The sequence below is a fragment of the Carassius carassius genome, chromosome 35 (assembly GCF_963082965.1).
Source record: "Carassius carassius chromosome 35, fCarCar2.1, whole genome shotgun sequence".
In the NCBI taxonomy this organism is placed as follows: Eukaryota; Metazoa; Chordata; class Actinopteri; order Cypriniformes; family Cyprinidae; genus Carassius; species Carassius carassius.
The window spans coordinates 23,063,769-23,081,225 of NC_081789.1; the positions used below are offsets into that span (position 1 = coordinate 23,063,769).

Consider the following 17,457-nt stretch of genomic DNA (forward strand, 5'->3'; position numbering starts at 1 on the left):
TCCAAAGCTAACGGTATAAAGTCAACTAATTTAAACCCTATAGGCATCCCACGGGTAAAAGATGGAAACCTTCGAAGAACTGATAAAGAGCTGATACATTTTAAGCAGGGCCTGACTCATAGATCGATCAAGACTCCGACCTGTGACCCTGCTGTGCATTTCCTGTCTAGTCTCATATTCACAGCACTGCATGCTCCTAAAATATTAATGTAAAAAGACATCTAGAGTGAAACAAGGGATATCCTCCTTCTTCATTTCTCAGAAGCTCTCACACACTGACAGGAGTGTGTTATCTCTTTCTGACAGGATGTACCGACGGACCTCCAACATGGTGGGGCTGAGCTATCCACCCAGCGTGATCACGGCCTTGAAGGTAATGGAACGAGCCAATCAGATTCTAGGTTGTGACCTCAAATGCACATATGCACAAACACACGCACAACCTGGTCACAGCATGAATGCGAGATGTGTGAATGCAACACATTTTGTATGTACAATAGCTTATGTGAGAAACAACAAGGGGGAGATTGCAAAATCAAACCGTCTCCAGGCAAACAGCCCTGTTTAATCAACCGAAGTGCACAATTGATCTTTCCCTCGGCCAGCTGGGTTACCTGGCACACACACACGGTTCCTCTTTTTCAGGTGGTTGTCTAATAGAATGCAGTATATGTGGACAACAGAGATTTATTTTTATCACAAATGCACAAAATCACGCACTTTATTAAATTAAATCGAAATTATATACTGATGTGTATAGAAAAACATTCATCAGTAAGAAAGATTGAAAAGTTAAAAGAAATTAAAATTTTGTTGAGCAAAGCAGCAATAAAGTGACAATAAAGACATTTAAAATGTTACAAAAGATTTCTTATCTTTGTTCATCAAAGAATCCTGAAATAAAGTATTGGTTTCAACATTGATGATGATAAATGCTTCTTGAGCAGCAAATCAGCATGATTTGATGATTTTCAGCAGAGGCTGAAAATTCAGTTTTGTATCACAGGAATAATTCACAATTTAAAATATAACCAAACAGAAAGCAGGTATAGTGTAATATTTTTTCACAAGATTGCTGTTTTTACTGTTTTTGATTAAATAAATGCAGCTTTTGTGTTCATTGAGACTCCTGTCCAAAACATAAGAAAAAATTACCAACCTCCAAGCTTTTGAATGCTATGTGTATTAGGCAAATGCAAAATATGCTGATTTGAATCCTTTTTTCTCCACATGAAATTACAGTCTAAATTATACATCCAGTTATCTGCAGTGATTCGATCACGAATGCCATTTCAGAGTTGTTATCAGCCGCATCTATTCTCCTATCAGCTTCTCATTCATTTTTGATTTCAACAATTTGTGGCGGGACGGCTTAGAGTTGCTCCCTTTTGTCATATTAGTCATAAATCTATAATCTTTTATAATATTATTTTGTTCTGTTGCCTATTGTGATTCTAAAATTCTGGCTGTCTGCACTTAAAGGGATGAAATATCATATCATATTCTACTCTTACTAATCCTTTTATTGTGTCAAATGAACCAGAAGAAGTGTGCAATATGGTCACTTCAGATGTAAAAAAAAATTAATTAAATTAAAACTATACCTATGCGTTTACCAATAGCCTCTGTTTTGTTGAGTACTATGAGTAAACATCTATTTTTATGAACATACAGTATTTGTAAACACCCAGCCCCATTTAAATTCTACATGCTACACAGCACAAACCTTTTTCTGAGGTGTGTGGGTGAAAGTCAGATGAACAGAATAATGTGGTGTCCTAGTGGTTAAGCCTCAAGGCTGCTATGACAAAGAGCGAAGGTTCAAACTTTGTAAATGGAATAGAGATCTCCTGCAGTCCTTTATAACTCTTGTGCCCTTGAGTGAGTCCATTTGCTTCTCATTGCTTTATGTGCAGGTAAATGTATAAAGTCTGCTAGGTGAGAAGGATAAGTAACAGAATACTAATACACATGTTCTTGTCAAACAAAAGCAGTAATTTGCTGACTCTGTCCACCTTATCTTAATAGGAAATGAAGTTAATAAGCTGAAACGAATGACGGCTTCCTTTTATATAAAGAGTTTTTAATCCTTTCGCCTTGCCCAGACCTCATTTCTAAAGATGTGTAGAGTCACGTTTTAATATTTTTTAAAGAAGTCTCCAAAACTGCATTTATGTGATCAGAAATACTTAAAATTTTAAATTAATATTGTGAAATATTATTATAGTTTACAGTAACTGTATTGTGTTTAATATGTTTTAAAATGTAATTAATGCATGCTTGCGAAAAAAAAAAAAAGTCTCTCAAATGCACAGATTTTAGGATCAGATCTGATTGTAAGAGTGTTTTCTAAATGAGGCAGCAGGTTTGTACTGGATGTCCTGGTGGCTTTGCAGCATTATTTTGGTCTCTCTCTCTCTTGATTTCACAGCAGTCCGTGAATCTGCATATATATCTCCACATACAGCCTAAAGCTATTGAAAGCTCTCAGCCGTAACTTAGACAGAGTGCAGGACAAATATTCCAATCTGAGGATGTGAATATTTAATGCAGCATTTTGCAAATGTTCATTGCAACCAACTAATCAAACCTACACAGAACTTTCTTTGAAAGTGATGAGATGAAATAACGGAGGGTCAAACTTAGAGTGGATGGAGGAGAGAGAGAGAAAAAAATCCAGAATGCATAAACCACAGGCGGCCATAACGTAGACCAAATCTCCTGTATTATTACTGATGTTCATTTCATGACTCAGGATTGGAATGCACAACCATAGAATCACACATCGTTCATCAAAGACCCTGTTTACAAGGGTGGTGAAAGTAATTTATACGTTATAAAAAAAAAGAAATGAGGCTAGTATTACTACATTATGTAAAAGCAGCGATTTCTGAGGCTCCAGGACTGTGAACATCTTATCACATTTATAGGCTTCATAAAATAAAGTTTCAGTTGTTATTTTATAGATGCAAAGAGATCTTCTAAGGGATTTTTCTTTTCTATAGGAAGTTACTAAAAGCTATACTGTATACACTACTATACACAAAGTAGTGTCAAGAAGATTTTTATTTTTTGAATGAAATTAATACTTCTGTTTTCAAAAATAACACATTAATAATGTTACATTTCTATTTAAAATAAATGCTGTTCAACTTTGCCTTCACAGAAATACATTACATTTTAAATGATACTCAAATAGAAATCTGTCAGTATTAGGATTTAACTATAATTTTGGTCAAATAAATCCAGGCTTGTTGCTCATAAGACCCCACTTACAAACATTTTGAATGGTAATAATACAGTTACTATTTTGATGATAATGGTAAAAATGTCTTTTTTTGCTGTTGGTCTAGCATGCGGACACGTGGTCATTTGACGTCTTCACACTGAATGATGCCAGCGGAGATCATGCACTGAAATTTATTTTTTATGAACTTCTCACCAGATATGACATAATCAATCGCTTTAAGGTAGGGTGCTCTCACTTTCTTTTTATTAAAAGTACACTATTTTAAAATTGGCCTTCCATTGATTTCCTCAGTGATATCTGTGGATCTGAGAACATCATAATAGGAAAATACAAAGCAGATTTGGTCAGTTTTAAATATATTTGATTATTATTTGTGAGATTTTCTTTTTTATTGAATTAGATTTTTTTAAGCACTATTTTCCACGTACAATTTTTTAACTAATATGTTAACCTGAGAAATACTGCCAAATGTATATTTATATTTACCAAAATGTACAAACACTTTTGAAATGGCATTTGCTATGTCATAATGACATTTAATAGAAAAGTCCAGATGATCATCCTCACTCAGATGGCTGTTTGAGACACTGTATGTCTCCTCAGATCCCTGTTTCTGCTCTGGTGTCTTTTGTGGAGGCCTTGGAGGTGGGCTACGGCAAGCACAGAAACCCTTACCACAACCTAATCCACGCCGCAGACGTCACCCAGACAGTGCATTACCTCCTGCTCAAGACCGGCATGGTTGTAAGTCCACGGTTGTATCCTCCTTCGCAAAAAAAGGAGTCCTAGACCATGTGGATTCAAGCAACATTTGTGTATGCTTATGTGTGCTTGGGTAAAATAATCATGTACAGCCCCCTCGGTTGTTTATTATTGTTATTTCTACTGAACCGAGCCGGTGAAGTATGTTTTATTAAGCCTGACACTGCACTTGAGGTATTTATTGAGGTTGGGCTTCTTGTAAAGGAAGTAGATGCAACGGTCTGCTCTCGCTTTGCGATGCTGCTCGTATACCAATCAATAGGAAGTTAATCTCCCTCGACGCCTCAAAACACGCTCCTGTCACTCCCGCCGTGGGCTCATTAACCTCTCTGTGATGTGTGGACATCACACCGGCGTGCTGACAAATGTTTTGCCCCCTAGCATTTACACCGCTGATGATTTCTTTAGTCATTCTGGCACTTTGGTGATTTAGTGTTAATGTAAGATAATGTTATGCACAGAAGAATAAATGTGCCGAAGAATAATGAACTAATATAATTTCATTTTCTTTCATGCTTATCTTCAGTTTAGCTGAACAATATTATTTATTAAAGAACAGGTAATGGGGCTTTACATTTTCTGATAAGGAAGTGTTTTTCATTGAAAATGAATGGTGTTTGGAGTGATTATTTTAGCACATTTTTGCTTCTGTTCGTATGAAATTTCCATCTGTTGCTTTCCTCACAGTCTGCATATTAAAACAAACATGCACAGCTTGTGTAGTTTAATAAATGAACAAATGACTCTGAGTCGGTTCTTTTTAGTGAATCAAATAAATTACAGGTTGACCAGTGTAGTCTGATTCTTGAATGAATTATTCTCTTGAACCAGGATGATTCCTGAATAAATTATTCTTAATAGTCAGCTCTTTTCAGTGAATCAGATATATACTGAGTGACCTGTAGTCTGATTTCTGAACAGATGACTCTTTAGAGCAGGTTCTTTTTGGTGAATCAGATACAGTATACTGGATGAGCAGTAGAGTCTGATTCCTACTCCTATGTCTCGGTTCTTTCAGTGAATACTGTCCTGTATAATTAACAGCATTAGCAGATAGAGAATTTCTTTCACTTGTTGGCCCAATGGACATTGTAACAGCAATATACCCAAAAGTTTGAACCGGCTGTATCAAAACACTTCCATGAAAATTGTATTTTTCTTGCTGCCACTGCATTCATCTTGTTATCTCACTTCTTCCAGCACTGGTTAACTGAGTTGGAGATCTTTGCTATGTTGTTCGCTGCTGCTGTGCACGATTACGAACATACCGGCACCACAAACAACTTCCACATACAGACTAGGTACCATTGCTATTAAACCCTGTCATCATTCAGTACAGCAAAGCGAATACATCAGTGGTCTTTAACAGAACTAATGTGTGTTTTACAGATCCGACACAGCCATACTATATAATGACCGTGCCGTACAGGAGAACCACCATGTTAGCGCTGCATATCGCCTCCTGCAGGAAGATGATGAAATGAACATCCTCTTCAATTTGTCGAAAGATGACTGGAGGTTAGAAACGTGTTGCAAACCTCAAACTTACATTAGCTCAATAATAAGTAATCTTAGTTTTAGGTTAGATACTAAAGCAGCATAGGACAACATATGCACAATTAACTTTTATTTTAGTTCTGGTGCTTTAATAGAAAAGGTTTTCAAACATTTTGGTGCACCATTTCCTTAAATATGATAATGCCCTTGAAATTGAAATATAATTTATGTATAAAAGATATACTACATAGTGATATAGAATATAGAATACATAAACCTACAGAAAATAAAACGATAACTGTCAGTAGAGTAAGATAATAGTAATTGTACTCATGATTTTTGACCAGGACGTCCAGAAGAAAGCAGAATGAAACAATTTTTTTTTTTGCATTTTTTTCCACAGACCCCCTGGATGACCCCAGTTTAAAATTCCCTGCTTTATAGAATCTAGTAATTAATAAGTAAATAATATGCTATTAGTTATAAGTATAATATTATATATAGAATCAACCCAAGAACCCTGTACATCATGACGGGTTTTTCATAAGAAGACTGAATGTAACCTGTTTTAAAGTCAATGCTGAAAATGTCTCCTTCTTTCAGAGAACTGCGGGCACTGGTGGTCGAGATGGTCCTGGCAACTGACATGTCCTGTCACTTCCAGCAGATTAAGGCCATGAAGAACTTCCTGCAGCAGCCTGAAGCGTAAGTGCGTTCGCACACATCAGGGTAACCAGGACGAGGGGCTTTAGCTAATCACACATTGTTCACGCAAAAACATTTCTGCATCTACAGATATTCATATCCACATAATGAGAGGTTGGACAGAGTGATTTTAACAGCTCTGAGGGGCTGAACATCTCTGTCCTCTGCAGGATTGATAAACCCAAGGCCTTATCCCTGTTACTGCACACCGCTGACATCAGCCACCCTGCCAAAAACTGGAACATGCACCACCGCTGGACCACCTCACTGCTGGAGGAGTTCTTCAGGCAGGTCAGTGTCCCGAGACAGTTCTTATAATAATTATAAAAGCATCTTAATCTCTTCAAAGCGTGTTCTGGGTCATATTTCATAAACTCAAAAGAAAAAAATAAGAAATTTTGTTTACAACAAGTAAACAAAAAAGCCTATTTTTAAGACCATAAAATGTATTGTGATTATTATTTTAAATTAAAAATATAAAAATAATAATTAATTGTTTGTTTAAATAATATAAAATAAAGATTAAAGGTTATTTATATAATAGAGGTTATTTAATAATAAAAACATTATTTAATAATATTTATTACAGTATTTATTTCTTTGTTAGCATTAGTTAATAAAAATGCAACTACTCATTGTCCATTATGTTAACTCAGGTACATTTAATAATATGATCAGACACGACTTTCTATTTTAATGTGTTAATAAAGGTTGAAATTAACATTGAGAACATATTTTTTATTGTTAGTTTATACTAACTAGTTTAGTGAACAAAAATAAATAAAAGTAAAATATATTTAAACTATACTGTAATGTGTGTATATATATATATATATATATATATATATATATATATATATATATATATATATATATATATATATATATATATATATATGGTAGTATTTATTTTACTTCATGTGTGCATGTTGATTTTAATGATAAACAAAAACGTAAAAAAGAAATTAAATTATTTTATTAATTATCAAAATTATATTTTTATTATTTATTTATTTATTGCAAAAAAAGAAAATGCCCTTAATTGTCTTGAAACTGTACTGTGCAAATGCAAAACAAAAAAAATATATAATCCTGCAAATAGGCTTCGATTTCCATATGAAAATGATTATTTCTTATTTTTCCTTTCTGATTTGATTAGAATAAATGCTGAATAATTTATACATAGACTAATAGTAAATGTATGTAAACAAAATAGAATACACAGTTGTCGTCGAGAATATCCTGTTTACTTGCAACCAAATAAGTGCCTCAAACAAATCTCTGATTTGAATTTCATTCGTCGAAAACTTGCAAATCCATCTTTCTAGGAAGTGCTCATCATTGCAGCAGCCCAATACCTTGTAAACACAACTCGGTTTCCCAGTGGGCCTATAAAAACCCTGAGCACCCTGACTCCCGGAAATTTTGTTCACAATCAGACCACAGATTGAAGTTTTGAGAAAGCTCTTGCTATTTTTGTGGGCAGTATGCATCAGGCGGGGTGTGAATGGCCTGTGGGTATGCTGTCTGAAGCTGAGAGCAGTGTCCTGTAGACGTTTTTATAGTTCTTCAATCATACAGTGAGCGTTTTCTCTCTCTCTCTCTATCTGTTGCTCTCTCACTTCATCGTCCATATTCCCATTCTGTGGTCATCAGCACTCTGATCTAATCTCGATTTGAGTCTTAATCTTATTTAGCATTCCAAGCCTGTAATGTCCACTGTAAAAATCCGATTAATCTCCTCTAAACATCCATTTCTCGCATTCTAACCTCAACATTTGAATCTCTGCTGCTTCACTCTATGCCATCGGCTTTTGCATCTCTATGAAGATGTCGAAAGTCATTCAGAATTGCTTTCTAGGACTTTTTATTTCTTGTATGATTGAATAAATAATGAAGTAGAGCTCAATTTCCTTGCTAAATGAAAACGGATCTAATTCTGATCCAAACACAGTGGTGTTTTTAAGAGATGAGTATCTCCTCACAGTGCCAAACCAATTAACTTCCCATTGTCTGATTTGATATCACACCGGCCCATCTTAGTGTTCCTACAAGAGTGAAATTAAATCTTTGATTTAGTGACATGTTTAAGCTAATAAATGATCAGTTCATCACAGGTAAATCACCCCCAGAAATTACAATTGCAATTTAAGTGTCATGAAGGAAATTTCGTTCAGCTTTGCGCAGGAAATTAATGGTGACTATGAAAAGTGCGACTGGCAAAACATCCCGAGGAACGTCATTTGTATAGGAGATATGTTGTTTAGAGGTCATCGCTGTATTATCTGGTCAAAAGACAATCATAGCAAAGATAATTACAGCTATTGTTTCTCAGGATTATCTGATGTTTGTAAATGAAGTGCTATGGACTGATTCAGAGAATAATGAGAATGCAGCGGAGCTGAACACGAGGGATTTCCGTCCTGGTGAAATGAACTGAAACCTAAACCAAAAGCTTTATAAATAAAAATGTATTTGAATATTTTGAGCTAAGTATACTACAAATACATTTACATATTTGTGTGCTTGATAAAAAAAATACCCTGCAATTGTACTTTTGGTATAATATATTGGTACATGTATACTTCAAATCTTCAACTAATTTTATGTTTAATACACTTTAATTGTGTGGAAATAGTGCTGAGGTCCATGTAAAGATATACTGACAGTCTATGATATGACCACTTTAATAATCAGAAATATTTACCTGGTAAGATGTTAATTGGTGCTGGTGCTCTTCTACTTTTTGTTTTAGGGCGATAAGGAGGCAGAGCTTGGACTTCCTTTCTCTCCTTTATGTGATCGCAAGTCTACCATGGTGGCCCAGTCTCAGATCGGTGAGTGATCAAGCTTGTGTGTGATTTAATAGTAAATGTTATACCCACGTCTGTGTGTTATGATGCTCATTTCACTTCCCAAACAGGTTTCATTGATTTCATTGTGGAACCTACCTTCACTGTGCTGACAGACATGATTGAGAAAATCGTGACTCCGCTGATCGAAGAAGCCTCACCCGCCGGCCTGGCCGGGTTCAGACGCTCCAGGTGAGGATGAATGAATGGGCGGCAACAGAGCTGGTCTATTAAAATATTAAAGCTCTATTCTAAAAAAAATATTTTAAGTTGTAACATTTCACAATTGTTTTTACTGTATTTGGATCAAATAAATACGACATTGTTGAGCATAAGAGACTATAAACTTGACCTTACTATCTTTATGGGAAGTCGTGGCCTAATGGTTAGAGAGTCGGACTCCCAATTGAAAGGTTCTGAGTTCGAGTCCCGGGCTGGCAGGAATTGTGGGTGGGGGGAGTGCATGTACAGTTCTCTCTCCACCTTCAATACCACGACTTAGGTGCCCTTGAGCAAGGCATCGAACCCCCAACTGCTCCCCGGGCGCCGCAGCATAAATGGCTGCCCACTGCTCCGGGTGTGTGCTCACAGTGTGTGTGTTCACTGCTCTGTGTGTGTGCATTTCGGATGGGTTAAATGCAGAGCACAAATTCTGAGTATGGGTCACCATACTTGGCTGAATGTCACTTCACTTTCACTCACTTTCACTTTCACTTTGAAAAGCTAAAATTGAACATATTTATCGACTAGACATTGCGCTTGTGTAAATTAAAACTTCAATGAAAGTCTGTTCTTGTCAGTGAGTCAGTCAAAGTGGTTCACAAATCAGTCCGAATGAGTAAATAGCGAATTGATCTGAATCTAAATGATTTTTTTTAATTCTTAAACAACTGGAAAAGTCATACTTGAATGAGGTCATAATGTGTGAACTACCAGACATGCCTGGGTGTCAGGTGAGTAATGTAGTATTTGGACGCACATCCTGTATCTAGTCACGGAAACTCTTGGAACTCACGGAAACTTCATCAGCTAATGATGTTACACTTAAAAGTGATGTACTTCCGTATAATCTAAAGACAAACATTTACTGGAAGCTAAATAAATGCTCACTCTATGTGTCTATGTGTGTGTTTTTGCAGTCTGAATAACATCCCGTCGGACGGTAAACGCTCTACTGTGAGAGGCTCTGGTTCGGAGAGCGGCACTTCCCTGAATTGCTCCATAAGCGCTGTCGATTTTAAGACCTTCAAAAGCACCTGGAATGAGGAAGTGCATAAAAACAGAGAAAAATGGAAAGCACAGGCTGCCAAAGGTATGAACACAAACATATACACATGCACTTAAATAAAATCGAGATGATGTGTTGTAGATTATTAGTAATGCTTGCTCCTGTTGCTCTTGTTAGGGATTCAAACAGACCCCTAAAATATTAATATTTGGCTATTTTGTAACTTGTGCTGAACATAAATAAAATATACATCGAATATTGATGCGCTGGTTGGACCAGGGGCGTAGATTACGCGGGGGAGGTGGGGGACGTGTCCCCCCCACTTTTAATATCACGGAAATTCGTCCCCCGCACTTTTTCGGTCAAATGTGTTCATATTGAGCTTTAGAAATATAGATTTAAACTCAAAGAGACAGGATAGTCTGCGCATGACCTGATATTTTATTCGGACCCAGAATACAGCGAAATGAACATCCCGGAGCGCTAAACACTCCTGCAGCGTGTGTGTGTGTGTGTGTGTGTGTGTGTGTTTGTGTGTGTGTTTCATTCACACTCGAAGCCAGAGGCGCTCTCCCGCAGAAAGTCATAACAGGAAACTCCTAATATGGACAAAAGCGTCCAGCTACCGCTGTATGAAAACAGTTGTTTTCACAGAAAAACAGAAACTTTTGGAAACACTATTATCACTATGTGATTAAAAAAAAAGTGTTTGTAGAATATAAACAAATCATTATTATTTGTTATTGTCCAGCAGTTATAGATTTCTAAGCCAATTAAAAGCTAGAAATTAGAGAAAATGTAAAGTTGCCTATAGTCAAAAGTTTATTATATACTGACCGTAAGCTTTTGAATGGTATAGTGTATAATGTTACAAAAGCTTTTTATTTCACATAAATGCTAATCTTTGGATCCTTCTTTTCATCAAAAAATACTGAAAAAGTTTACTATTATGTTTCAAATATGGCTAATCAGCAAATCAGCATTATTAGAATAATTTCTGAAGGATGTGACACTGAAGACTGAAGTAATGATGCTGGAAATTCACCTTTGATCCCAGAAATACCATATATTCAAATAGAAAAGTTATTTGAATTAGTAAAAAAATATTTCACAATATTACTGCTTTCTATGTACCTTGGATCAAATAAATCCAGGCTTGGTGAGTAGAAAACACTTCTTTAAAAACGTTAAAAATCTTACTGTTCAAAAACTGTTGGCTGGTAGGCTATATAGTTTACAGAAATGTTATATTGTAATGTTTTATATTATATTGTAGTGTATATATATATATATATATATATATATATATATATATATATATATAGTATATATAACATTTCTGTCCCCCTCATTTCTGAAAAGATGGCTACGCCCCTGGGTTGGACAATGGATCCAGGCCATATCTAAAAACCAGAAAATCATGAGAGTAAGAGCTCTAATGATTTGGGACAGTAAGCAAAGCCATAGCAACTGCACAGAACACCCTAGCAACCACATAGAACACCTTATCAGTTGTATAGCAATATAATGGCAATTATTTGCATTTCCTTAGTATGTAAGGCCAAGCACCACTCATCTCTTCAAAACCTGTAAAAATCTAGCTTTCATTCAGAAATATAAATGAATTCAATATGAAGAAATGATTTAAGAGCTCAGGCTTAACAAATAAACAAAAATAAATCTTCATAACATGAATCTAGATCTCCATTTGGCACAGATTCTGTAGATGAAAAATGTTGTGATATTAAATCACGATTGACTACAGTACATGCGTGGATTGACTTAGAATGTGACAGCTGATCTCAGAGGAATGCTTTATCATTTCAAAGAAATGTTTTCTGGCAATACTGGTAAGCTGCGGTCACATTAGACTTCCTGTTTCATTCATTTCTATTCATACTTGGGCAAATTCTGGAGAGCGGAACATTCTATTCATACTGAAAAATATGGTTTCCACAGAAATACTGAAAAAAAAATTGTTTCCACAGAAATGCTGAAAAAAATTCAACATTGATAATAAACAGAAATGATTATTTCTGCAGAACTCTGAAGACTGGAGTAATGATGCTGAAAATTCAGCTTTGCATCACAGGAATATATTACATTTTAAGATGTAAAAAAATAGAAAACAGTCATTTTAAATAGCAATACTATTTAACAATATAGCTCAATAAAATTTATTTGGTTAGCATCAGAAACTTCTTTCAGGAATATTAAAAATTCTTACTAACCCTAAACTTTTAAACAGTTGTGACCCTGGAGCACAAAACCAGTCTTAAGGGTATATCGCTGGGGTATATTTTATTTAGCAATATCCGGTCAAAATTACAGTATTGATTTTTCTTTTATGGCAAAAATCATTAGGATATTAAATGAAGATCATGTTCCATGAAGATATTTTGTACATTTCCTACCATAAATATATCAAAACTTACTTTTTGATTAGTAATCTGCATTGCTAAGAACTTCCTTTGGACAAGTTTAAAGGCAATTTTTCTCAATATTTAGATTTTTTTGCACCCTCAGATTCCAGATTTTCAAATAGTTTTATCTCTGCCAAATATTGTCCGATCTTAATAAACTATACATCAATGGAAAGCTTATTTATTCAGATTTCTTGTGGTTCAGGGTCACAATTAGTGCACTCAGAATTCGAATATCCCATATTTGTAACCTTTCATGCTTAAATTTGCCCTCAATTTCGCAGTGCCAGTATTGATGAACTGAATTTGTCTGTGTTAGATCTGGAAGAGAAGGCCAAACAGGAAGAGAACGAGGAGAAAGATAATAAAACCGACACAGACACACAAAGCAGTGACAGCAAAGGCGATAATACTAAAAAAGAAGACGAGATCAACACAGACTCGAGTGTGAAATCTCAAGACAAACGGAAGGAAGACACAAGACAAGAGAAGGATTCAAAGACAGATCGAGATGCTACAGGCGATAACAAGGAGCCCACAGAACAACAGCCCAGAGAGGAAGAGGGCAATAAAGACCCAGGGGGGGTGAATGGGGCTCAAACACCAGTTTCTGATTCCAAAGAGCCCGAGACCAGCAGTGACACAGACAACAGCCAGCGAGCACACAACGGTGAGGGTCAAAGTTTATACATTTGATTTTATCCCAATATTACTAATCCTAAACACCTTTACTGACCAATATTTGGGTTTAACTTATGCATGATAAACTAGTGGTTGACCGATATGGGTTTTAATTATTTTAAGATTTTTAAATATGTAATAATATTGTTATATATTTATCTAATGCCCAAAGAAAAGTAACGAAATTGCAGAATTTAAATAACTTATACATTTTCCAAATTAAATGTATTTTAAAATATTTCCTCAAAATCAATAAAAAATATTATGCAATTGTAATTTACACAAACAAATGTTTTTTTCTCAAAATGAAAAAAAAAAAAAAAAGTTTTGTGAACAGAATATGTAGAGTGTGATAATGACTAAGTTCTCATACTATGCTAATAATCAGTATTCCAAAATGTATAAATGTGGGAACGTATAAACAGTTCTATCACTCACTACCATAAATGACTATTCTTGCTTTACCACTTTTTCTCGCTTACTATTGTGTTTGTTGTAACCAAGCACTATCGCAGGCAAACTATTACAAACAATTATGATGGAAAGAAGGTGGCTTTGTTTGTAAATGTTTTCTTTTAAGTATACTTTAGTTTACTCTAATTCTTATGCATTTTGTAGTGTACTGACTGGTCCATGTTATTAATTGTACTCTATAGTGTATTCTGTACTCGACAATTTACAGTGTGCTGTGCGGTGTGTAGAGTGCCATGCAATGTATAGTGTTTAACGTTCTAAAGCAAGTATACTGACTAGTTTATACTACTTACTAGTGTTGCACTCTGCAATGTATTGTGTTTTGCAAGTGCTGTGTGCTGCAGTATGCTGAATTCTGTGTGTATATGCATTTAAATTCATGTCAAACATGTTTTACTAGAGCTAGAAAAGGATACAACAGAGTTTACACTTTTCCAGAAAGAACTGTTAAATGGTTAGTGTATCCGACCAAATGGATGTTTATGTTAGATAAGCGCTCGTCTTTTCTTTTCTTTGTTTGTCTGATTGTTTGTTTGCCCTGAGTGGACTCAGTTAGTGACCTGTGTTTTATCTGGATGTCAGGGAACGAGGAACTGAACTCTCCTGACAGTGACGACAGTGAAAGCAAGAGATCGGACGGTAACTCCATCATCTCTTTTAACTGCTGTTGGCATCACATAGCGGCTGAATGCTAATTTGCATACTAGCAACCTAATTTGCAGCACTGTGTCCTAACCAGGCATGACACGACAAGTTTGCAGTTACAAGTCTGTCCATGTTTTAACCAATGAGGACGAGGCTACAAAATCTATTGGAAGTAGTTTGCTATCGGGTCACCTTTGGCATCATTTTTATATTAGCATATTATGATTTGGTAAACACTCCCTAGCTCATACTTATTTAGAACAAATAGTTTGTAAAATGGGATTCAGTCGCTATCAGCAGGAGAGCTACTTTAGGTTCATTTCCTCTCATCAGGACGATTGGCAGAAAACCCCATGGTGATTTGATTTGACATCTTCACGCATTTTCTTTCACCTCTGCATTTCACCCAAAAATGAATCTGTGCACTTGGCCTTGTGTTGTTCCAAACCTCTATGGCTTTCTTTCAGGTACAATGTCCCAGACGTTTTGGTCTGTAAAGTGAATGGGGCTCTTGCTCTGAAAAAAGACAGAAAGGAGGTCCAGAAAAAAAGCAGTCCATATGACTTAGACATTATGTACAATACTTCTGTTTGACGTTGAACACATGACCAATAGTCATTGATGTTAAACTGAGCTCTACTTGCTGCTTTGGTGCTTTTTTGTTTTGAGCTTTGACAGCCCCTTCCCAATTCACTTTTCTTCACTTCTCCAATTCAATTTACTTTTATGAAAGAACAGACATTCTGTAAAATGTTGTGTTCCGCTAAAGAAAATCATATGGGTTTGAACTGACATGACCAAATTCTCATTCTTAATTGAAGTATTCCAAAAAATCTGTATGAAACTTTTAAAATCACCTGTTCTGACATGATAAGATGTTCTACTGTATATACACACCTACAAAGATTTTCTTTATATATGTGATTAGTTCAATTCCTCCATCTGATTGTAAACACATGGCATGTCATTTGTCGTAGCGCCTCATTCCCCTGTCAGACATCAGTCAGAGCTGTGGAATAAAGCTCTAAATGTGCCAAATATCTGCTCTCCTCTGCAGACTCAGAAGAAGAGCACAGTCACTGTGGGATCTCGCCCTCTTCACTGGCAGACATTGCAGCCGCTGCGTCTGCACCTGATGCAAACTAACAGCACTCCAAATCCTGTACTATGCTGTCACCTGGTGGTTATTTTTTATTATTCATCTTTTCTTTTTTTGAAGACGTTTCACATCTTAAAATCAGATCTTTCTTTCTCTGATGTTTTTTTTTATACTTTCTTTAATTCGCATCTGACTTTGAAGATGTACTCCAGGTTTTGGTTCAGAGGTACACAAAACCATTAGAGAACTGAGACTTTGGTACGAAATGGATGTTTTAAAAAAGTCATGCATGGTGCCACGGTGGTTTTTGGAAACCGTTGGATCCAAACCACACGCATGAAGATGAAATGTGTCCCTTGTCAAGTCATTGAAGACCAACCCCAGCAGATGTTCTTCCCTCGGAGACAACGCAACATCTGCCGACCGCTCAAGCACCAAACCTTCACAGACAGCGAGCAGAGAACTTCAAAGAACTTCAGTCCCTCAGAGCACCTTCACCACGCCATCGTTACCCCGTCCAAAGAATGTCTTACAGAACTGCTTATTTTTATTTCTGTTAGTTGTAAATTTGATGTTGCTGTCGTCCTGTTTTTTTTTCTGTGTTGATATACTGTACAGTTTCCATCATGTGTGTTGAGCTTCTTGATGTCGAACCATGTATGTGATTGAGGGTTTGATTGATAGTTTAACAACCCATAATACTTTGCTAGTATCCTTTGTCAATATCACTTCGATCATAGACATTTGTTTACACAAATAGTTCAGTTCTGTCACAATTTGGCATTACTTTGACAAACTATTCAAATGATTGACGTATATATGTACACGTCAGCTGGATATTGTGAAATTACAAAGAAAATGAATTCTTATACAATGGGGTCCAAGAGTCTGAAGCCACATTGAAAATCTGGGGTTTTCTTGGGGGGAGAAAAAAAATTATATATGTATATATATATATATATATATATATATATATATATATATATAGAGAGAGAGAGAGAGAGAGAGAGAGAGACTATATATAAATAATTACAAGTGTTATAATGTAAAATGAATAATAAATATAAATTTGTACACTTTTAAACTTTTAACTCAAATTGTTAATACATTAAGTATGTTGTAATTGAAACATTTTTTAAATACCTATTTTCTCGGACTATAAGTCGCACCTGAGTATAAGTCGCATCAGTCCAAAACTACGTCATGACGAGGGGAAAAACATATATAAGTTGCACTGGACTATAAGTCGCATTTATTTAGAACCAAGAACCAAGAGAAAACATTACCGTCTACAGCCGCAAGAGGGCGCTCTATGTTTTCAGTGTAGACTACAGGAGCACTGAGCAGTATAGAGCGCCCTCTCGCGGCTGTAGACGGTAATGTTTTCTCTTGGTTCATTTCTCTCGGTTCATGTCAAATTAATTTTGATAAATAAGTCGCACCTGACTATAAGTCGCAGGACCAGCCAAACTATGAAAAAAAGTGTGACTTATAGTCCGGAAAATACGGTTAATACTTTTTTTTATTTTCATTACATTGGAAAAAATATTAAATTAGCCTCAGATTTTTGAACCCCACTCTACATAATAGGAGTAATTCATTCACAAAAGAAAATTAATATGTAGATGAGTTTGATTCTTCACAAGAACAAATTTAGCATAGCATCACTTGCTCAGCAATGGATCCACTCTAGTAAATGGGTGCCAAACAGCTAATAAAAACATCACAATAATCCACATCATTCCAGTCCTTCAGTTCACCTATTGTGAAGTGGATGTTTGTAAGAATCAAATCCATCATTAAGGCCTTTTAACTGTAATTTAATTCTCATTCTGACGGCA

At 35.7% G+C, this 17,457-nt stretch overlaps 1 protein-coding gene across 6 annotated transcripts in view; it reads left to right on the plus strand.

Moving 5' to 3' along the window:
- The window catches only part of pde1ca (phosphodiesterase 1C, calmodulin-dependent a), a 67,291-nt gene that overhangs the window by 47,346 nt on the left and 2,488 nt on the right, over positions 1-17,457 (plus strand). For 4 of the 6 annotated variants that reach the window (XM_059525006.1, XM_059525001.1, XM_059525004.1 and 1 more), the window contains 11 exons: positions 307-373; positions 3,354-3,470; positions 3,854-3,994; positions 5,213-5,313; positions 5,402-5,530; positions 6,113-6,214; positions 6,385-6,505; positions 8,970-9,051; positions 9,138-9,258; positions 10,206-10,378; positions 13,037-13,393. In XM_059525006.1, the coding sequence (XP_059380989.1) occupies positions 307-373; positions 3,354-3,470; positions 3,854-3,994; positions 5,213-5,313; positions 5,402-5,530; positions 6,113-6,214; positions 6,385-6,505; positions 8,970-9,051; positions 9,138-9,258; positions 10,206-10,378; positions 13,037-13,393 (1,511 nt within the window). Of the gene's footprint in view, positions 1-306; positions 374-3,353; positions 3,471-3,853; positions 3,995-5,212; positions 5,314-5,401; positions 5,531-6,112; positions 6,215-6,384; positions 6,506-8,969; positions 9,052-9,137; positions 9,259-10,205; positions 10,379-13,036; positions 13,394-14,454; positions 14,512-15,574; positions 16,246-17,457 lie in introns of those variants that run through there. The other 2 variants (XM_059525003.1, XM_059525005.1) reach the window with 2 other exon arrangements.